General features: G+C 42.3%; 1 protein-coding gene across 9 annotated transcripts in view; it reads right to left on the reverse strand.

Moving 5' to 3' along the window:
- Positions 1-22,879, reverse strand: part of GABRA5 (gamma-aminobutyric acid type A receptor subunit alpha5) — a 57,477-nt gene that overhangs the window by 30,529 nt on the left and 4,069 nt on the right. For all 9 annotated transcript variants that reach the window (XM_088159955.1, XM_088159954.1, XM_088159949.1 and 6 more), the window contains 3 exons: positions 16,518-16,639; positions 14,668-14,735; positions 14,336-14,556 (listed from right to left, as the gene is read on the reverse strand). In XM_088159955.1, coding sequence (XP_088016081.1) covers positions 14,336-14,556; positions 14,668-14,735; positions 16,518-16,639 — 411 coding nt within the window. The remainder of the gene's footprint in view (positions 1-14,335; positions 14,557-14,667; positions 14,736-16,517; positions 16,640-22,879) is intronic.

A 22,879-nucleotide genomic window follows, 5' to 3' on the forward strand; every position in this document is an offset into this window, starting at 1 on the left:
TGCAAACATCAAAGAAGGGGATGCCTATATCCATCTTACACAGACAACAGGTGTAGTATCAGGAAGTGAAGGACTATTCAGTGCAGAATTATGCCTAAGACCTTCTGTTTCATCTCACTGTCCTATGAATTGTATCCTGCTGCCTGCATCTCTGGAAATAATCCTTGTGTGTAATGAGGAAGGCTGTAGACATTTATCAACTATAAACGTGGAAGAGAAGTGAAGATGAGTTGCACTGAGACTGTGACCTAGTGGAATTTAATTAAGTTCCTCCTGAAATTATTTTTGCCTGTCCTAAATAAAAGGGTAGCAGATAAAGCTGGAGGGCATCTGGCTGCCACTGCCTGACTCAGAAGCCACAAAGACTTGTGGTGCCAGGGTACTCCTCTGTCCCCGCTGAATTCCTCATCCAATAAAAGGCAGAATATCCCTTAAAAGGGTGCTGCCTGTTGCAGTCTTCTGGGTCTAGCCTGGGGGTAGGGGGAACCAAGTTTAGGAGCTGTTATTCTGCTTGGGATAGCCTTTCCTTTCATTAACATTAATTCTGGGGATAAAAAAAGTTCCTTTTTATCTCTACCAATGATATCTGCTTTCCTTTTCCCATGCCCCTATCCTAGCAGCACTCCTAGTCTGGCCATCTTGAACAAATCAACGAGCTCTACCTGTTTGTTACATGCTATTAAGAACTACGTAGTTGAGCGTCTTACAAAAGTGTGCATCACCCAAGGTTTTTGAAGTGCATTTTAATGGCCAATGTGACAAAAAACTTGACAGAAAACTTGTAAGGAAACTTGACTGTGGGTTCTGATTCACAGCACAAATGTCACCACCCTGAATTTCTGTAGGTGCTCTGTGCCCAACAGGAACTGGTTTTCATAACTGTGTGAGGACCTGAAAAACAAAGTCACTCAACTGACTCCTGGTTCAAAGAGACTGGATTTTCTACTGCATACAGAAATAAAAGCAGCACAGCAGACATCTACACTCTGGGGGCTGGAAGCATGGGTTGTTGCATACAGATTTGCTCTGAGATGCAGAATACAAACTATATATTCAGATCATAGCCCCCGGAGTCTCAAAAAATTGATATCTGGGTCTACTCCTTCAAATATCACCTGCAGTGATATTTGCACACTTTGTTTTTTAACATTGTGATAAAGCTTAGAGACTAATTGTATATTCTAGTTTACATAGCTGATTATTATGCAGTTCTTGGCCACAGCCAGCATGGCTTCATGCTTATCAAACCTGATTTTCTTTAATGACAAGGTAACCCATCTGGTGGATCAAGGGAAGCCAGCTGATGCCATTTTTTTGGACTTCCATAAAGCTTTTGCTACTGTCTCTCACAGTATCCATCTGGACAAAATATCCAGCACACAGCTGGATAAATCCATCATGTGAGGGGGGAGCAACTGGCTCAGGGGTTAGAGACAAATGACTGCAGTGAACAGGATGACATGAGACTGATGACCTGCCACTAGTGGGGCTCCACCGGGCTCTATCTTTAGGTCCTGTGCTCTTCAACATATTTGTGAATGACTTGGATGCAGGACTGGAAGGGATACTAAGCAAGTTCACAAATGATACAAAATTGTGAGCAGCTGTTGCCTCCCTTGAAGGCAGGGAGGTCCTGCAGAGAGACTTCAACAAATCAGAGGATTGGGCAATCACCAACAGTATGAAATTCAACAAGGTGAAGTGCAGGATTCTGCACCCGGGATGGGGCAGAATGCATAGACAGACTGGGGAATGAGATGCTGGAAAGCAGCACCATGGAAAGGGACTTAGGGGTCCTGGTCAGTGGCAAGCTGAACATGAGTCAGCAGTGTTCCCTGGTAGCCCAAAGGGCCAATTCTGTCCTGGGGACATCAGGCACAGCATCACCAGCCAGGCAAGGGAGGGGATTGTCCTGCTCTGCACTGGGGCAGCCTCACCTCGAATATTGTGTGGTTTTGGGTACTACACTATAAGAAAGATATTAAATCATTAGAGAGCATCCAAAAAAGAGCTATGGAGATGGTGAAGGGCCTTGAGGGGAAGCTGTAAGAGAAGTGGCTACGGGGGCTTTACAACTTCCATGTCAAGGAAAGAGGAGGGGCAGCCACTGATCTCTCTGATGACCAGTGACAGGACCCAAGGGAATGGTCTGAAGTGGTGTCAGAGGAGGTTCAGGTTAGATACTAGAAAAAGATTCTTCACCCAGAAGGTGGCTGGGCACTGGAACAGGCTCCCCAGGAAAATGGTCCCAGCACCAGCCTGATAAAGAGTTCAAGAAGCATTTAGACACGTGGTGTGATTCTTGGGAATGGTCCCATGCAGCAGGAACTGCACTTGAAGCTCCTTGTGGGTCTGTTTCAACACAGCACATTCTGTGATTACAACAAAATTACTCCCAGTTTGCATTTATTTAAGGGAGAGAAAGGAGGCCTGGGCACACATACATGAAACAGTCTTTGCCTAATCCTTTTAATATGGTGACTCCATCATGATCTTGCTGTACCCAGTGCAGCACAGTTACCTGAGCTAGAGACAGTCACCAAACCAGGATTTTTCTGTCACAGCACAAACATTGCTCAAAAGGCAGTTCTTACCAACAGACATCCCCTCCTCCACCATCACCCTCTATTAATAAAAGCCCTATGGGATTACTTTCACTCAAACATGTCTATGACAAGATTATAAGCAGCTGTTGAAGGTCCTTTGCAATATTTTACAGAAAATAATGGTAAAATTCTCCTTACTTGAATGGGGCCACTATTCACCCAAAAAATGTAACAAACCCTGATTATAGTTGCTGATTTATTAATGACATAATTTTGTTTTCATAATGCTCCAAATACTCACATTGTTATCCAAGTGTTAATCAACCAACTAAATGCTATTGTGTACCTTAACTATCTGAAAAAGGAAGTTAGGTCTAGAAGTTATTTAATCTATCACCTATAATTGGACATGAAAGCTTTATCAAAGCTTCATTTATCAAAGCTTTTACTTTAAGAACATAAAGTGATTACTGACATTCTGTTTCAAGACACATAAACAAATATCCAAGAAAAGCACAATTCAAGTAGCAAGACTTGTTCACTTCAGAAAAGTCACCTTCAACCATTTCCACTGGGGAATTAAGCATGACAATGCTTTCAAGAGATTGCTGCTTTTTAGCAAGAAAGGAAATAAGGAGGTGTTAAAATCAAGGATGTGGCAAGGAAATCAATTCAGATATTAGGGAGGCAGACATTTGGAGTAAGTGTGCTTCAAGGTGAGGCGAGAAACCCTCAGTAGCAGTCCCCAAGACAGGAAGCACCCTGTCCTGCAAGACCCTGGTTTAGGTCACTGCAGGGACCCCCGGCTGTTCCCATGATCTCCTCAGTGCAAGAAGCATCTGTTCCTACTTGTGGGTAAAGAGAGGGGCCACTCAGCATCCCTCTCCTACCCTCTAAGTGCAGGAAACATTTTCTAACACATTATCTGCAGCTGCCAGGCAGGAGATGAGGGCAGTCACCTGCCCAGGGAGCCACAGCCAGCTGCAAAACTTGATTTTGCTTATCAGCTACTAACTTTAATATGAAAACAAATTAAAACAGAGAGCTCTAGAATGAGAGGGGAGCAGAAAGGCAGAGTAACCACTGGCTTTTAGGAGAACTTAATTTAAGATAAATGTTGAACAGTAATAGTTACAGATGCAGAGGACACAGGAAAACTTTTGTTGGCACTAAAACAATGGCCAGAGAGATATGAAGATTTTCTGCCTATTTGCACTAATCCCCAAACCAGCTCCATCTTCTTAGTTATTTATTTCTGTGCAGTACCCTTACCTGTTTAAAGGGAGCATTTAAATGCTGTGCTTTGACCCCACCTCTGCTGGCAACCGGTATTAGCTATGGGGCTCAGGTGAACCCAAGTGCTATTCCCAGCATGAGACAGAGATTTTCTCTAATAAAAGGCAAAATATTTGCTTGAAACTCACCTTAAACCTACCATAACATACCAAGAAAGAGTTAAGTGGATCCAGTCTTTAGCCAGGCTATAGCCAACTCCAGTGGGCTTGTTGGTCAGGCCCTTTTCAGAAGCCAACTATAGGAGAAGTTTCCCAGGACATCTGCTCCAGCAGCACCTCAGCAGAATGATTTCAGCCCTTGTGGGATCTCCAATATGCCCTTTGACACACATGGGGCCAGGAGAATAATAGAGTTAATAGTTTGGGTTGTTTTTTCAAACTGTGAACATATGGTTAGGTTTGTGAAATTACTCATTTGACCTTGACTGATGACACAACCATTCAGCTGTTCTCCCACTGTGATGTCTTGGGAACACTTCAATAACCAAACTTGTATTTCTTTCACAAGATTTTAAATTAAGATTTGTTTTAGGCCCCAGCACAGTAATGGTATAGTCCAGGGTACTGATATCTGCCTGTGTTCCTGAAGTAAATATAACATGTGCCAGTATAAGCGTATATATATAAGCATATATATATACACAGACACACACAAATATTGGTTCTGAAGCACTTGCTATACAGTCCTAACAAACCCTTTTGGTGGTTGTGGGTCACAGACCACCACACAAAAGTGTTAGAATGTGGACAAATATTGACTCATGGAAACACAATGGCTCTAAGAGTCACCCTGAAACCTGCCCCTGGCTGGGTGATTGCCTACAGCTCAGGGGGAGAGAAGTGATTATTCTTAGTAACTCTAACGCTGCTTTGCTCATGAATTTCCATCACTTTGTTGGAAAAAAGGCCAAAATACAGATTCAGGGCCTTGATCTGCATGTCCACGTGGGATGTGGTGGCAGTTCACCACTGCTTCCTACTTATAAATACTGATTTCTTTGGAATACATCAAATAAAGTGAAAAGAGGAGAGGAGAGGAGAGGAGAGGAGAGGAGAGGAGAGGAGAGGAGAGGAGAGGAGAGGAGAGGAGAGGAGAGGAGAGGAGAGGAGAGGAGAGGAGAGGAGAGGAGAGGAGAGGAGAGGAGAGGAGAGGAGAGGAGAGGAGAGGAGAGGAGAGGAGAGGAGAGGAGAGGAGAGGAGAGGAGAGGAGAGGAGAGGAGAGGAGAGGAGAGGAGAGGAGAGGAGAGGAGAGGAGAGGAGAGGAGAGGAGAGGAGAGGAGAGGAGAGGAGAGGAGAGGAGAGGAGAGGAGAGGAGAGGAGAGGAGAGGAGAGGAGAGGAGAGGAGAGGAGAGGAGAGGAGAGAAGAGAAGAGAAGAGAAGAGAAGAGAAGAGAAGAGAAGAGAAGAGAAGAGAAGAGAAGAGAAGAGAAGAGAAGAGAAGAGAAGAGAAGAGAAGAGAAGAGAAGAGAAGAGAAGAGAAGAGAAGAGAAGAGAAGAGAAGAGAAGAGAAGAGAAGAGAAGAGAAGAGAAGAGAAGAGAAGAGAAGAGAAGAGAAGAGAAGAGAAGACTGAGGTGGTCTGCAGAAATTTCTGTCTTAGCCCGTTTTACTGTCATAACCACTCTGCCAAGAATACTACTATGTCCCAACGTTCCTATGATGCTGGGATGTGCTATCATTATGTGACAACAAAATGTCCTTTGAAATGCTACAGGGAAGGGACTGTGGAAGACTAAGAGCTCCAGTCATTGATGCTTTTGGGAGCTGAGAATACATAATTCAGATGCATGGTGTACTTGACAGCAAAACTCTCATTTTAAGCAAACAAAATCCTCAGCATAGCTTCTGCTGAAGTGTGAAACAAGACTTTAAATGCCTAGATGAACTGTGCTGAAGACTAAGTTATTGTGACGCAATCTGAGGTGGCAGAATTGATCTCAAAAGCTATGCCACTATAAAAATGACCTCCCTGCACATGGAGCAACTTAACATATCCAGAGCATACTCTTACACAGGAGCAGGGAAGATGTTCAGCCTTTAGACACAGGAAAAAACAGAAAAAGGCAATGAAATAACCAGTAGGACACACAAATTATACGGTATGGATGTGGGAGGTTGCAGAAAGAATTGCAAAGCAGACGTTTATAGCAGAGGTAATACCTTTCATTCTCCAGTACTTCTTTTAAGTGCATAAAGCCAATGAATGAAGCAGTGAGGTTATGCTTATCCAACCTTGCCATGCAAGTGATCTAATGAAGCCCCTAAGCAAGGTAGAATTTGCTGGAAAAAGCTCCGTTTTTTTATCAGTAAAAACCCCAACCTTTTTAAGAGACCATTCTTTCTTCAGGTTCTCTTCCTAAAAACTTTATTTTCCTAAAGAAACTTTAGATCAAAACGGCTATGCAGCTCTGAATGCTCTGTAGATTATCACACACATCTACTGGATCGTTTCACTGAAAAACCTCTCCAAGCTTTCTTTTCTTTACAGTCTCTTATCCATGATGAATTCTCTTTTGGCACCCCATGAAGAAGGCTTCCAAACTTCTCCTCTGCAGCAGCTTCTTTTTTTAGTGAATTCTTGAATTAAAACCCAAAAATCTAACTAGCTCTAGCAATGCTGAGAAGCTGATGCAGTTGTTGATACAGGTGAAATGGGAAACAACATCTCAACCAGCCCACACTTCATTTTGCCAGGCCACACATCCCCCAAGTCTGCCCATGCTACATGTTTTGACTATAATCTCCTTATCTTTGTGACCTTTTGATAGCACGTTCAACAAGGAGCTAACTACAGTAAGTACAGTTGTTCTTGAAGTGCTGAGTAACACTAACTATGAGCTTCTTCTTGGCTTTCAAGAGAGTCCCAGTTATTGTCAGAATCAGCCAACAACAGTAATACCTGGTGCCAGTCAACTGCACATCTGATCTCTGCTTTCAGTGGAAGAAAACCCAAGTACAGGAGAAAGAAGGGAGCATAGAAAGCACACTAATTCACAGAATCACAGAATAACTAAGTTGGAGGAGACCTCCAAGATTGCCTAGTCCAACCCATGCCCTAACACCTTAACTTGACCATGGCACCAAGTGCCACATCCAGTCTTTTTTGAAATACATCCAGGGATGGTGACGCTACCATCTCCCCAGGCAAAGCATTCCAATACTTTATTATTCTTTTCATGAAAAACTTCTTCAGAATATCCCACCTGTATCTCCCTTGGCACCTTGAGAATGATGAAGGCTAAGGACTGTGATGGACATGGTGCAGTCATCCTTCAATTCTGGTATCACCTGGTAGGCAATTTGAGCAGTGCAGGTATTCTGGCTGTCCAAAAGGGATTTTGTTTTTCCATTTCTGCCTGTCAGTATGGCACGTGTTCCTCCATGGATGAAGGCTACTTCACTGCACAGACATCCTTTTGCTTCCTCCCAGTTCACACACCCTTTATATTTCTATGTACAGGCATAAACTACATAAATTATTTTCTACTGAGAAAAATTATCCTGATTAAGAAAGTAAGGGTAGGGGAAGGGATGAGGAGGAGGAGCAGATACCATAGGGGCAGTCCCAGCCCATCTTGGTTCTCTCACATCTAGACTGGGATGTAGAGACATGGCAGGGTAGGTAGAAAGGATTATGACTTGGCAACCCAAAATACAGAACTAAAATCTTTGTTTATTTTCCACAGTTCTGACCTAGAGCTCAAAAACATCACAGTTTCTGTTCAACCACGTGCATTTAACCTCAGATTCCTCTTATCCATCTCAGGTCCACCTCCAAGGTCACTCTTCATCATAATCTCCTGCCTTTTGTGTAACATTAATGCTCCCCACACTTCTGCAAAAGAGGGAAGTAGTGATTGGGATAAGGGGGTTTTTCACAGAGAAATGTGCACATCCCTATGTCAATGTACTGTACCTTATTGGCACATGAAGAAGGTTGTTTAGCCATCCAAGCAAGATGTTATTATCTGGGTCTTTTTTGCCTTGCTTCTGAAATGCTACATGCTCCTGATGAATACAGCCATGAAGGGCCAGGAAAAGGGTCAGACTATGGCTTTTCACTGCTCCAGGAAAAGAGCCCTATGACTCCTCAGCTGTTTAACACCATAAATAGCCATTAAAGAGGCCTCAATTTACCATCTGTTTGTTATTTATGCCACCACCAGTGCTAGCATCTGCTACAGCATAATCACCTGTTTGTTACAGTTCAACCTCAGACGGAAGGGCCGAATTTCCTAGTGACATTTGTTTCTGGAGCTCCTCATAAGGTGCACTATATTCCCTCCTACACCCTCCTAGACAAAAGTGAAGGACTGAAGCCAATTTACGTGTGTTCAGATGCACTACCCTTGCACAACCTTGGGCTTTATGTGGCACAGAGAGGAGAGACTGTGTGAGTCCTCCACAAAACAGCTACAGGACCAGCTGCTGGCCAGGACATCCCATAGCTTTAAGTTGATGACACGTTTCCAGGCTACGTGAGTAAGGAAGTGGGAAACACCAAAGGAAATAAGGGACTCATGTGAGTAAAGAAAGGTATCAATTACGCTGAACTCCTTTGTCTACCACTGTGAAAAAAAACCCAACAAGATCCCCTAAAGTGTGAGCAGAGAGAAATAAGTCTCTTTTAACTTCACTATTAAAGTAGACATCTGAAATAATGCAGAGTTCTAACTCCATAAAAAATTCTCTGTCCTGCATTGGGAGCAAATCTGAGGCAAGAGGTTTGGCTGCAGTCACCAACATTACAGATGAACAGAATTAGGTGAATCCCATCCACCCTGCCTGGTGCCTTACAGTACAGTGTATTTTAGATTACTCACTGGCAGTCAGATATTTCAGCACAAATATAATATATTTCAGAGGATGGTATTTCTAATTAGGCAGATGAAATTTCAGTCTAAGTGAAATGACCAGGGAGTCCACAGTAATGTTATCCTACCCTAATATTAAAACAAGACAGCAGAGCTGTAACAATTTTTCGGCATCTACCAGGTACTTTCAAAGCCCCCAGATTCACCCAGATTCACCAGATTGGGTAGAGACAGAAGAATCAAAGCATCTGTGCTTCCCCCGGGTGCTTGGGGGGCACCTGTCAGGGCATTGCTTCCTTCCAAGCTCTGTTCAGTCACCCCATCCATGCATGCCAGCCCTATTGCTTCATGCCTAAAAAGCAGATGGAACACAAAGGAATCTGGCAGGAACTGTACCAGCTAACCCCAAAGAAAAGTTGGGTCTGCCTCGGAGCTCAGCACAGACCTGGAACTAAAGTTATACCTTTTGTAGCTCCTCAAAGTCCAAGCAAGTATCCCCCTCATCCAAGGACATGCTAGTTCTGGTTTTGTCTTTTAATCAATTCTGCCCTTGCTGTGCAAGTTCCCTTCTCTGTGATGGAGATCTCTGCAGGGATCTGCCCACTTTTATTACGAGCAGAATAGGCCATTGTCACACAATCTACATAGGGACTATATTTGGACAGGTCACAATGGCCCATTTTGAATGTATTACACCACAGTCTCCTCTGATGCCTTTCTCTCCCTGGTAGTAACTCCAGCTATGGATTTTTCAAAACAACAAATCTTGGTTCCTTCAAGGACAACTTTTGAGAAGTGGGGCAATGTGCAACCAAAACAGAGAGGAGGGGACCAGGAGATTTGGTGTTTAAACAAGAATCCTGCTCTATCCTCAGGGAAGAGTCCTTCACATATCTATTTTCTCTCACTCTGTCAAAATCTGAATTGACGAAAAGCAGCTCAGAGTCCTTGCCACCACGGCAGGATTTCATCACTCTGTAAGACGCAGCCCAATGTAAAAAAATTACTTTTTTTTCTTCCAGCTGCAGGCAGTTTGAAGCTTGAATATACAAGAAAATGCAGCAAATCTAACACAGTGAAAGGAAATGCGTATTTGTATGTCTTCATAGCTTCTTAATTAGTTTTGCAATATTTATACGATACCTAAAAAGCACTTACAGATCTTTTTTTGTAGATGTAAATAAGAAATAAGAAAAAACACATTCAGATTGTACAGAGACGTTCCCATCTAGATATCTAGCTGATGGAAAAATGAGGATTCATTTTAAATAACAGATTTGCTGGTCACTTGTCACTCAGGGCCACTCTAGCAAACCTATATCTGGCAAAGTCCGAGCTTGAGAACCCACACATTTCTCATGGAATAATTTTCTCTTAAAACAAACAAACAAACAAACAAAAAAGAAAGAAACAAACAAACTCTGGCTTTCCCATTGAAAGTGTTGAAAGCACTGTATCAACTGGTTTTATGATCAATAGCTCTAGAGCATAAAATAGTTAGGTTGCTAATCCAAGCCCTTTATGGAGGAGCAGAATTTGCGCTAACAAGCACCCAGGACATGTGTTCACTTGCACATAGAATTTAAACGCTAAGTGTTAATGCAGCAATGAGTATTTTCAGCTGAGGCAAGCGTGCGTGTGCACCACAGCGGAGCAAGCAGCGGGGTTACGCTGCCATCCAGCGGACACACATTGCTGAGCTGTACATACCTTTTCGGAGCAGTAAAGATAACAGCACTTCAGGGCTGTACTAAAAAATCTGGAGTTCTTTTAACACCATGCTGAAAAAATGTCTGCATTCTACAACTGGAAAATTATTCATATGCAAATTATTGGGACAGATTTTACTGTAAACTCACACAGGTTCTCTGGCAACCTTCAGTTACCATAATAACGTGGGAAAAATCTGTTTGTGCACTCCTCAGATACATGACTATGTTTATTTAAAATCCCAGATTAAATCAGATGCGTGGAAGCCCCAGTGGTAAAAAAAGAGATTTGGGGTCCTTTCAAATTGACAGTGAGAATGAGGCTCTAAGGAGTGTCCTTGTGATGGCACAAGAAAGACTTTTCACTATCTACAAGCTGACAGAAAACCATTTAAAATGCATAAAAGCTGCTGGTGAGAAGTTAATTTATGGTCCGAAAGTTTAGCTCTAGTGAGCATGCTCTACTTCATACCATTTTTGACTCCTTCACAGCATTTTTTTCTGGCATTCTACAGCAAAGTTTATCAAAGCTTCTGTCTTTACAGCCAATTCTCACTGAGCAAAAAAAAAAAAAAAAAAAAGCAGCTCACTGAAACATGATGGTTCTTTTCTTAGCCTGAAAATGCTGCTTAAATCACTGTTCCAGTTTTTCAGAATAAACGATTTCTATACTTTTTACAATATTTATTTCTCAGATTAGATAAACTAAATATGTTTTACTGGTTTAAAAGGAAATAACCTAATTTGTACCTCCATTCACAAAGCTATTTTATATATATATTAGTGAAATATGGAGTATGCTTTCTAGTGCTTTTTATACCAGTGTTCTTACTTAAAAAAAAAAAAAAGGTAAAAACATTTAGAAGTGGAGCTACAGACAATACTCCCCTCTAGGGGCAGAAACAGAATTTGCAGCGTTCCATTCAGGAGCGCTTCATTTGTAAATCACATTAGTGAAATAAAGCTAATAGGTCCTTCCAAGTGAAAGACAACCAGAATTATTAAGCCATACCCCACAGAGAACACTGCTGTCTGTGAAATCTGTCTAGAGGACATGTTGTATTCCTATATTCACACAGAAGGGCTTTAATGCCACACATATACAGAAGCCCATGTATCAGATTTCCCTAGCAACACACATCCCATCAACTTCTGACCCAGACAACGTAGCATCAAATGCAATAGCAGAGGTGTACATTTTTCTTTGTAAGTAAACACGTGTGTCATGGAAACGTATGTCCTGACAAGTGCTAAAGCTGGAAGTCTGCTCAGCCGATCATATTTAGAATATTTGGAAGTGAAATAGGATGGAAGGTCAGCATTGGTTTGGCTGCTTTCCTCCCCTTCATTCAGGCAGCCAGATGCAAGGTAGCAAAAGCAATTCAAGCATCTCTGTCAATGACAGAGGGTCCAATCCTCCCCACACAGAATACTCCTACGTACAGTCTGGGAAGCTCGCAATTCCTCCTTGGAAACGAGGAGAATGCAGAGCTAACAGAGGGTTGTCTACACATCCCCAGATCCTGAGAACTGAGTAAGCCTGATGGGAGCTACAGGAACTGGAGCTCAAGCCTCAGCTGAAACTCAGTGCTTCACAAAGCACCACCACTGAGACAAGCAGCTCCCCCTCAAAAAAGCCCAGCACTGTCTGTCTTCTCAGGGAAAGCCATCCTAGGTAACTCTGCTAGCTGTTACCTTTGTTAGGACACTCAAGGAAGCTGAAGGGGCTGGCTGCTTGTCACAGTCACCTCTGAACAGGTTGGGATGGGATCCTCAAGCCACCCTGCAGCACAGAATGGCTCTGCATCTGAAGGAACATAGCTCCGTGCATGTTACAAAAGCGGACTCCTGACTCATGTTTAAGCAGAAGGGCATAAACACTTTCAAGTTATTACTTGCAACAGTGGAAAGCAAGCTTATTTAAAAGCTTTGCACTCTATTTCTTACGACATATACCATGGTTAACAGAAATTTTATTTCCACAGACAATATTCTAACAAAAAAAAAGTTACATTGCATGCTTTTTAGGTTACAAAAGCATTCTGTTCTTTCTGTAATCTACAAAATCATCCATCCCAAAAAATCAGGGGAAAAGGAGCTGAGTGGGATGATGAGAAAGTCTGTGTCATATCCATATTTTCCTCCAGCTGCATATGCTGAGCTTTTCCTCAGTAGGGTACCTGTGGCATCTGACAATACTGTGCCATTTTCACCAGAGAGACACCCTGACGGAGTAACTCAGATTCAGTGATGAGCTTGCCTAGGTCTAGTTCACCCAGGTCTCACTCAGCTAGCTGTGGTGGCTTGGCTCCTCACCTCATAAATCAGGGCATCACTGCATTTGTTTAACACTGCAAAAAAACAGTATTTGCACGGAAATTGCGCAATCTTCCCCACAACGAAGTGTTTCGCTCCAGGCTGAATGTGAGTCTGATCTTGACTTCACTTACACAAGTAATTTACACAGATAATTGGGAATTGCCACTGCTGCAGTATCTGGAGTGATACTTGCACAGTCCATGCAGCAGTGAGACTGGTTTTAAGGCTGGCATTACTAACTTTTTTTGTGAGGTTTCTCTGATAGCTATTTGGACTTTTAAGTGTGTCCATACATCTTCAAATTTTTTGGTTTATTACTGTGGTGATCACTAATTTGGGGCTAGTAAGAACAGAAACATAAGTAAAGAGAAAATTAGGATGGTTTTTCCTTCTTTTAAACATCCATCACGTCTAAGTCTTTTTAGTGCTAATGCAGTTACAATTGGGATGATCTGAAGCTGTAAGGACATACGTAAGGATACCCTTTATCTTCTTTTCTTTCCAGAAAAAGGGATTTAAGACTAGGCTCAAAAAAGTCAAACATGTCTGAAACACCTGAAATAAAACCTGGGAAGCTCCAGGTCCCTGTGTACAGAAGAATAACCCTCTCGAGCCTCACCAAGCCCTAACCACTGGGCCCACGGGCGAGCTTGGGGCTCGCCCTCCCAGCGTGCAGGACTGTGTGGTGTCACAGCAGGACACAGCACTGGCTGGGGGGTGCCTGCTGAAAACCCAGTCATCTCAGCACCCAACTTCAGGCTCCTGAGCACTCTGCTGGGCCTCGGGCACCACTCTGAGCTTGTTCATGGAAAGTTCAGAATAACCCTTTGCTGTTCGGTAGGTTTCTCCTTTTATCTCTTTTTCAAGTTGCCCATATGACTATGGGCCTGGAGAAAATCCTGCTGGAGACAGACAGCAGTCTCAATTACTACAGACCAATGACCTTTAATGAGCAAATTGCCATACACTGATGTGGGATTTCTCCTGAAATTGTTTCAGACACGTAAAATAATTGATGTTATATCTTCTGTCTACATTATGCAATGACGATTCTTGGCAGGATACTCAAATCAGAAGAGGAGTATAACTCTGAAGATCTGAGACATCCATTTGCTTCTCTGTAATATAATGTCCCAGCTTTGTTTGCAGGATTGAACTTGCTAAAGCAGCTTTACAGTGCTGCTAGCTTATGTCATTTGTCCCTATGACCATTTGCCTTTTAGCACTATTAGTCAAATTAATAAAAAAACCATAACAAAAGCTCCAAGGGCTCAAGATGTACTGCCCCAGAAAAAAAAAAATCTCTGTTTCTGGTCTCAGATACTGTTCTCCTGCAGTCTGCACTACAGCTGCAAACACAAACAGTAAGAAAGAACAGATCATCATAAAAAAACTGAACTGAATCATCAAATCTGTTGAGAATATGCTCTCCATTTAATCAAAAGAAATAGTTAAGCACTAGCACTATTCAGAAGCTACAAATCAATTTGTACTTGAAGGCCACAATTATATTTTCCATTTTTCTTTATATTCACACAAATGTGTGTGAAAGATTGGTTCCCTGGCTCTACTAGGAGTGGAAAAAGTGATGCTCCCTGCAAGTAATTGCAGTTATCTGGGAATCAGCATCAGAAGAAATCAACCCTGGCTATTACCTCATGGTATACAGCAGAGTGCCATCATCCTCCAGGCGCAGAAGTTTGTTTGGGGTTGTCATGTTGTGAGCAATAGACTTCTTGCCATTGTGGAAAAAAGTGTCTGGGGTCCAAATCTTGCTGGCAAGCAAGTTGTTAAGAGGGAGGCGTTGCATAGGTCCTTTGAATCGAAGCCTTTCATCTTTCCAGCTTTGTCGGAAAAAAACGTCAATGGTGTATTCCTGGCACAAAGAAACACTCGAGGTATTGCAGGATTTGAATAGAAGCGATGGTTCCAAAAATGACTTTAGCAAAGTAAATACAACCGAGTTGGCAGCCACATGCTAACTTACCATTTCTGTGTCTGACACAGGGCCAAAACTGGTAACGTAGATGTCTGTTTTCACCTGAGTTATTCTCTCTGTAATAAACATAGGCTTCGCATTAGTAATTGCTTTAAAATGCAAACACCTACTGGCAATGATTTTTTTATGTTAACTCCCGAATCACTCAAGAATCCCCCAAAAGATTGAAATTAAGAGCATGCTTGAGGAGGCATTTCATCGTGGATCAAATGCAGTTGTTGACCTTTGGGAGTCCAGGCTTTGTTCTTACAATCAGAAAGAAACTGGCCCTTCAAGGATGCATTTCCTCTGACTGTTTTTATCATAGAAACACAGAATGGTTTGGGCTGGAAGGGACTTTAAAGGTCATCTAGTTTCAACCCCCTGCCATAGGCAGGGATATTCTTGACTAGATCATGTTGCTCAGAGCCCCATCCAACCTGGCACTTCTAGGGATGGGATATCTGCAGCTTCTCTGGGAAACCTGTTCCAGTGCCTCACCACCCTCAAGGTAAAAAATTTCTTCCTAATACCTAATCTAAATCTACCCTTCTCCAGTTTAAAACCATTACTCCTCATTCTGTCACTGCACTCCCTAATAAAGGGTCCCTCCCCATCTTTCTTCTAAGCACCTTTAGGCAATGGAAGGTTTCTACAAGGTCTCCCCAGAGCTTTTTCTTCTCCAGGCTGAAGAACCCCAATTCCCGAGAGATACTCCAGCCTTCTCATCATCTTGGTAGCCTCCTCTGGACTCGCTCCAACAGGTTCATGTCCTTCTTATGTTGGATTCCAGAGCTGGACACAGTACTCACAAAAGCAGAGGAGAAGAATCTCCTCCCTCAACTTGCTGGCCACTCTTCTTTTGATGCATCCCAGGATGCATCAAGGCTTTCTGGGCTGTCAATGCACATTGCCAGTACTTACACAATACCTACCACAGGGTGAGATGAAGTATATCTTGGAAGGACCTATTCCCCTCTGCTGGCTTGGGTGATCTGCCTGATTTCAGACATCTATCAGAGATGTCCAAAGATAGGTCAATTTATTTCTACCCTCAAGTGTCTAAGTACTTCTGGCATCCTTTCAAATTCAGGTCTCATTTAATTTAAGGGCAGAAATTTCAGAAGTTCGTTATATAAGATAAAAAGCATCGAGCCCTATTTTCAAGCATCTCTGTGTAAAGTGAGAGGAGAAGGAGAGAAAGGGATGAAAGCAATGTGTTGGTCTCACAAGAGGAAGGGGTGGGGGTAGCCAGATTAAAAAAGGGCCAGGAAGAAACATAACAGATGGTTTACACATGGTAGAAAATGAGAGAAATCTGGGGGAAAGAGAGCTGAAGGAGGGCTCAACAAGGTTAGGATGGCAACCACTATTCACATGCTACAGTTTTAAAATAGCTGCTGTAGAGGTTATCAAAAAGACATATCAATACAGATTTTCTGTACTTGTCTAAATATGGTTTGGGGATCTGTTTTTAAAATAAATATGTATTACCATCATAATTTTATACAGGCTGACCAGTAAGGGAATCTTGCAGCAACCTGCTAGCCTCATGTCTTGCTCACCTTAGGAAGTACCAGAAAGTAAAACCCAAACTCTATTCAATTACAGAAAAAAATGTATCATAGCTGCTCTCCTAAGCCAACCTCAGATGACCTGAGTGACTGAAAGAACACGACTTTCAGTCATCTTTTTCTTGTGCCCCACTTCCTAGGAGACAGATCTGCTTTCTGGACTTAGTTTAGCTAACCAAACACAGGTCCCTTGTCCTGGCCAAGAGCAGGCACCCACTGGAGAGGGCACCGGGTGTCCGATGGTCCTGCCCAGCAGGGAGCAGCCGAGCCAAGGCGTTATCCTACCTCCCAGTCCCGGGCGCAGCCTGTTGTCGTAGCCGTCCAGCAGACCGTCCAGGATCCTGGTGAATATAGTGATGTTATCATTGGCCTCCTCTTTTACTGATGGTGTTGGCGTTTGTGAAAAGCTGTTTTATGCAAACAAAAGGAAACGTGTCAAAAGTCATGCTAGTTTCAAGGAGCTTCGGTCTCAAGGGAACTTTGTGATGGCTCTGTCCTCTCCTGCTGTTCCTGAATAGCACAGGGAGCTACAGCCATTTATTTCATCATTACTACAAACTCATAAATAGGTCTCCCTGGAGGAGGACCCAAAGATGGACCCTTGCCATGGAGGTAAAACCCTGGGATGCAGGATCGGGGGACACCTGAGCTCTTTGATCTTTGTCCATTATGCACAGGTAGATCCCTGTCCCCTGTGCTGCCCCTTCCCACACCAGCCCCACCACCTCTCCAGTGCTGGCATGGCTCCATCCGTGACAGGGAGCAAGGTCAGCTCACAGCACTGGCAAAAACTTCCTGGTTTTCCCCAGGTTAGCTTGCCATTCCTTAGGATCTACATCAGCTGGCTGGGGAGCTGCATGAGAAGCACAGGTTTGCCTGGGGATGCACCTTCAAGTATGCCTGAAGGTGCTGTTCAATTTTTAAATGCCAAACAGCTTCTGATTTTCAAAGTTTCTGTAATTTATTGCCAGAACAAAGGATGAACTGTGACCTTATTTGAGGATAACAAACTCCCACTACATTCAAAAATCCCACTGGGGTATCACTGGGGTATCTGAAAAACATACTGCTGTACAGAAAACACAGTTCTTCACTCCTCCTCTCTCTTTTGCATAAATTAGTTCTCCCTTGTAGTATGCAAATAACAGCAATGTGTAGTGGGCCTCATTCCATATCTTTTGGGCCAGATTTGTTTTTATTCCAAACTATTTTTTATTTTATCCATGGCTCAGACCTAGGAAGCTGCTCACAGCACAACTGACAATTTGCATTTTTAAATCTGTTTGATTTTCATTTAAAGATGCTTAGGAGAATCCCCTGCTTATTAATGCCTTAGCTTACCTAAAGAATAGACACGGGAGATTATCCATAAGCATGCTTCACCTGCAGCAATGAGGATCTCTTAAGACAGCTCACACTAGGCACTTATTCATGATTCAGCCTCTGCTGAGATCACCAGCAAATGCTCCAGCTGTGACAGGGCACATGGCCCCACCAGGAACTGTACTCTGCCTCCTCATGCACCCTGCCAGCAGGCAGGAACAGCTTACACAGCAACCTGAACTCGCTGGGAGACAGTCATCCAGAGATAAATAAATAAATAAAAAGAATCTGTGTTTATTTACTATCAATCCCCAGGGAAATAAATCAGAAAATAAAGAGAGAAGCTACGAGTATCTCTCTGAACAGCTTTCCTTGCAGAATGCTTGCAGCATATGTGTTTGCCTTACCTAACAGAATAGCATTCATACAAAGAGAGACAAAGGCACCTCAGCCTGGTTTTACCTGCATAAGGTTTCCACTAACGAGCCCTCACTGACACCCCTGTAAAGCATCTGGAAGTTTTAGTGACACCAGACCTAGCTCAGAACAAGCTGCTCTCAGCCATGTAATCCCTCACAGACCCGGGGACCCCCAGTCCTGTGCTTGTTCCCTTTACAGTTTGTATGCTTCTGCTGAAAAATAAAAGGATTGCAAAGCCTCTCAGGACATGGGAGTAAGGAGGCAGCACAGGTGTGAGTCCCTGAAACACCAAGGCCCATGAAAATACCTCGTTGAGGTTTCTTATGGCCTGAGGGCAGTTGGCACTGCTGCAACCCTCAGCAAGCTCCACACTGCAGAGCCCAAGGCCACCAAGGATCTCCCCTCGCTGCAGGTGGAGACATAGCCACAAATTTTGCCTATTTTTCATCTCCATGATCTAAAGACCAAATTAATTGTTTTTTATGCCACGACCGCAACCTCTAGTGAGCAACTGGGGCAGACAAGGAAAAAAGTTAATCCAGCAGATGCAAACTGATTACAGAAACATTAGATATATTTTCAGGCTGGACCATTCCAGAAAAAAACTGTACACTTTTTTATCAATTGTAATTGAAGGGATTCACCATTTAAAAGTGAATATTCACAAGTAGCAGCCTAACAAATGGTAACAGAAGACAGAACTTAGAGACTTTCTTTAAATGCAGCAACCACAACGAAGGCTTTGATAGAATCCTAGTATAAAGCATGAAAATCCAGTACACCTAGAATACTATTTTCGACTTTTCTCATCTATTTTATCTTCTTTTCTTTTTCATAAGAAAGAGATATGCATCATGCTGTCTGCCTGCTACACCGCATCATCGTAGGAACCCATTTTCATTTTCCACTGCATCTGACAAAGAAGCAGGGAGATCAAACTTCATTTCATTCCTACAAGTTTCATGAGAAGCTGTGACTAGACAAGGGGAGCACAATCTAAATTAGTGCCTCATTAAGTAAAAATGTGAGGTTAGCAGTCATCTATTCCCTCTGGCTCGCTGACTGGGCCACTCAATATGCATGTAGCTCAAAAACAGCCTCAGCAAGACCAGCCCCCCTCCTCTCTGACAATTAAGAGATATGGAGGAGACTTGCAGGGTCATTATGAAAGATCTTGGGAGAAAAGGAGAGTAGAGGTAAAATGTAGGTGTTGCAATGGGAGACGGGAACAAGGGATATCAAATGTGGAGCTGGGATTATTGCAAAGATACAGTGCTTGGGGCACAGGACACAAAGCTTCACTAGTTTCTCTGCTCTTGAAAAAGCTTGTTATTTTTAGTGCTTATGACTGAATTCAAAGCCAATTGAACTCTGAGGGAGGATTTCCATTGAACTATTTTTGTGAGGATGGGACAAAATATACTTATTTCTCCTAACTGCTCCTCTCAATCTAACAAGAGTAATTGTTGCTAGTTCCCTCTATCTCAGCTATGTACATCTTTCACAGGAATAGTACATACACCCCAGATATTGAAATACTTTTATTTCTTCACAACAAAAGCTAATTAATAGAGGAAAAAGATGGAGAGACAACTATGGCGAAGACTAGTAAAAAGTCTGCACTTTTGCAAAACTACAATCCAATTTAGATTTGGCAGATCACTTCACCCAAAAAAGATGGCATCTGATTCTGAATTTCAGCAAAATGCCAGTATTATGTGAAGTTGCATTTGTAGATGGATTGCTGCTTGCTCTTATGTAAGCTTGACTTTTTCTGTCTTAACAGAAAGTTAGTGTTGAATTTCTGCTATTGAGATTGATGGTGAAAAATGCATGTTTTGGAGTAAGGGCTTAGACTGTCGTGCCATGATGTGTCGTGACATGTAAAAAGACACATAAACTCTACTTGCAAAGTTACATGCATATATTAGATACTGTACAACTCAATGAATAGAGAGAAATCACTGCTACCTCCCCTAAACTAATTATTTTCACATAGCTAAGGATTAGGCTTTATCAACATATTAGTAGGTAAGCACATTATTGCCTCTCTGCAGTGAAAAATGTTTTCAAAGCAGAAATTTTCACTTAAGGATAAAAATAAACCTCAAAAATAATCTTAGGGAAATGCTAAGAAAATTCAGAGATAATTGCATTTAAAGCTCATTATTGAACATAAACTAAACCAACCAGGAATACTTCTCATCACATTTATTTAATATTGCAATTTCAGGGTAACTGAAAAAATCAGAAGCCACAGAAGGGGCCCATCAGTGTAAAATGTAATAACTCTCTAAAGATGCCCAGCCACCTCTTCTGATGACTTCATCATTTACCACTTTAAACATCATTGTCTTTTTTTGCCATCTAGTCAAAATCATGGCAGGTACTATTCATAGCTTAGTTGTAATAAGAGGAAAATATATGGCAGATATTTAATGATTTTCCCTAAACTTCTTTTAAAAAGAAAGGTAAGAATTTCTGAAAAAATAACTGAACAGTATTTCACTAATGAGAGATAAATTTTAATTCTCTCTCTTTTAAGAGTAGTGTTTCCAATAACTTGCTTTAATAGAATTGAAATTATATCTGAACTTCAGACAAATTAACAGTTTGTGGAAGACAGTAGAGAACGCAAACTTTTGGATAAAGCCAGCTGGCCAGACATCAAAGGAAATAGACTTACTTTTCCAAGTTATCTTCTTGCTACCCCTTCCGTATGGATTCTTGAGATCTAAATGTTGATTTTGTGAATTTGTGCACTGAAGACTCAATTCTTTCAAATTAGATCAGAACAGAGAACTGACTAAAATGATGACATTTTAAAAATATTTTCAGATTCCTAAAAAACAAATTGATTCTTTTATTTAGCAAGAGCAGTGTTTTACTACCTTCTGGGAAGGAGCAATTTGTGAGCAGTGCAGTGAAAGCCTGTTTTTCACAGGGTGACATCTTACAGTCCTCCCCCCCGACATCCTAATGCCCCTTTTGATGTCCTGAACTGCTTCCAGAGTCATAAACACCTCTCAGTGCTCTCAGCTCCCCAGTCACTGACCTGCAGCTTCACTGGGAGGCACTGAGTGCCAGGGCTCCTCCTGCACCAAGTTCGAGCTGGATGGCCTGAGGGTCACTCCTGCTCTTTGGCCAGCTAGCAAGCCAGAGATGCTGGAGCCATTCAGCTGTTCAGCAGCAGGACTGACTGATACCTGTCTGCCACCTGCAAGCAGTTCTAGATAGCAATTTAGTTTTCCAGTTATCAAAATTGTCTAATGGGTTCAGAAAGCTATCTGGTGCTAAGGAGAATGAAAGGAAGACAGAATAAAAATATAAACAGACAAGCATGACTGCATAAGGATACGATAATTCTTAAAAAATTAATCTTTAAAACTATGAGGAAGGACTCCCTAGCATCACAAGTACTTGGAATGAGGTATCCCAGCAGAACTAACTGCTTAGGGCTGCACAGACTAACTTGACAGAACAGCCTGAAGGAGAGGTATGTTTTGCATAAATAGCAGGATTATGGTCTTAGCAGTAATGGCTGTGAGCTGGAGAAGAGGCATGTGAAACTACAGACACACCATGGACTGAACTCTGCAGAGTGTACAGATAAATGCATGGTTGGCTACACATCACTGGGATCCTCTGTTCTCCGTGTTTCTGCTATTATAAATATTACTAGCAGATGGCAACTATACCATGGATACATGAACAATGTCCATCCCTGCTGGTTCTGGCTCTTGGACAGATTTCTGAAATGGCACGTCCACAAGGCAAACACACCAGGACTGTGCATCACCAGTGTGACCCCATGGACGGCCTGGGAACTGCAAAGTAAGAGCTGGCCAGCTTGGAGCCAACCATGGGCCACCTCATTTCAGGGAGATCTGTGCGCAATCAGCCACACGTGGCACCAACCCTCACTGGGCTGCCACTACCTGGGTGCCCGAGGGCCCACAAGCAATGTTTAATTTCACCTGAAAATACTCTTCATGGATTTATTTTAATCATTATCTACCTTTGTTACTAATGTTTACTTTTGAGACAATTGTGTGCTACCTTGAAATAAGCGCTTAAGTAAAACTCCCTAACTTGCTAGAGCATTATATACAACTCGAGGCTGAAAAAGCAGGCTTGAAAAAGCTTTGACTCATGCTGGACCGTTTCTACAGAAGTAGATTCATAAAACTGTTAAACCGAAAACAGGAGGGGACTTGAAAACTTCTTCTCAGTTCATCTATATCTTTGAATTTTAATTCAGCGATTTTTCTTTAGATAGCTACTACCAATTATGTCTACATTATGTCTCCTCTACTGCCTACTAATGTGGATAATTCTCAATAGTCATTACGCATTTATGTTAAACATTAATCGGAGTCTTTTGCTAAGATTTCTCAAGTAGCTTAGTAGCTTGAGATACATAACTTCTGTTTATGGTACCAGGCATTGTGAATCAAAATCCCCTAAGGTGGCTTTGGCTGTGTCAGCAAAAACCGTATTTATTATTTAATATAAATATGGAATGACTATGGAGAACTGTAAAAAAATCTGTCTTCATCTGTAATGTCCTACAGTATTTTGATTTTTAATTTGTGCTCCTTTGACCAATCATTTATCTAGCACATTGCAAAACTCACTGCAATATTAAGAGCACAGTAGAAACATGGATGAAGCTAATAAAGAAGAACCTGGTAGCAACAGCAAGTGTTATCAGTATTAGATGCCTGCAGTTAATACAGCAGCCTACATGTTAATTGTACTGCTCCGTCCTGAAGAGTCAGTCCCAAAGCACTTAGCAAATTACACTCTGAAACTGCTTCTGCCTCTGAAGCAGAAGCACTGGAGCATCCTGTCTTTTGAGCAGGGTCAAAATTCAGCCCTAAGGCAGTGTGTGAATGGTGCAG

This window comes from Sturnus vulgaris, chromosome 2, assembly GCF_052056855.1.
Source record: "Sturnus vulgaris isolate bStuVul1 chromosome 2, bStuVul1.hap1, whole genome shotgun sequence".
NCBI lineage: Eukaryota > Metazoa > Chordata > Aves > Passeriformes > Sturnidae > Sturnus > Sturnus vulgaris.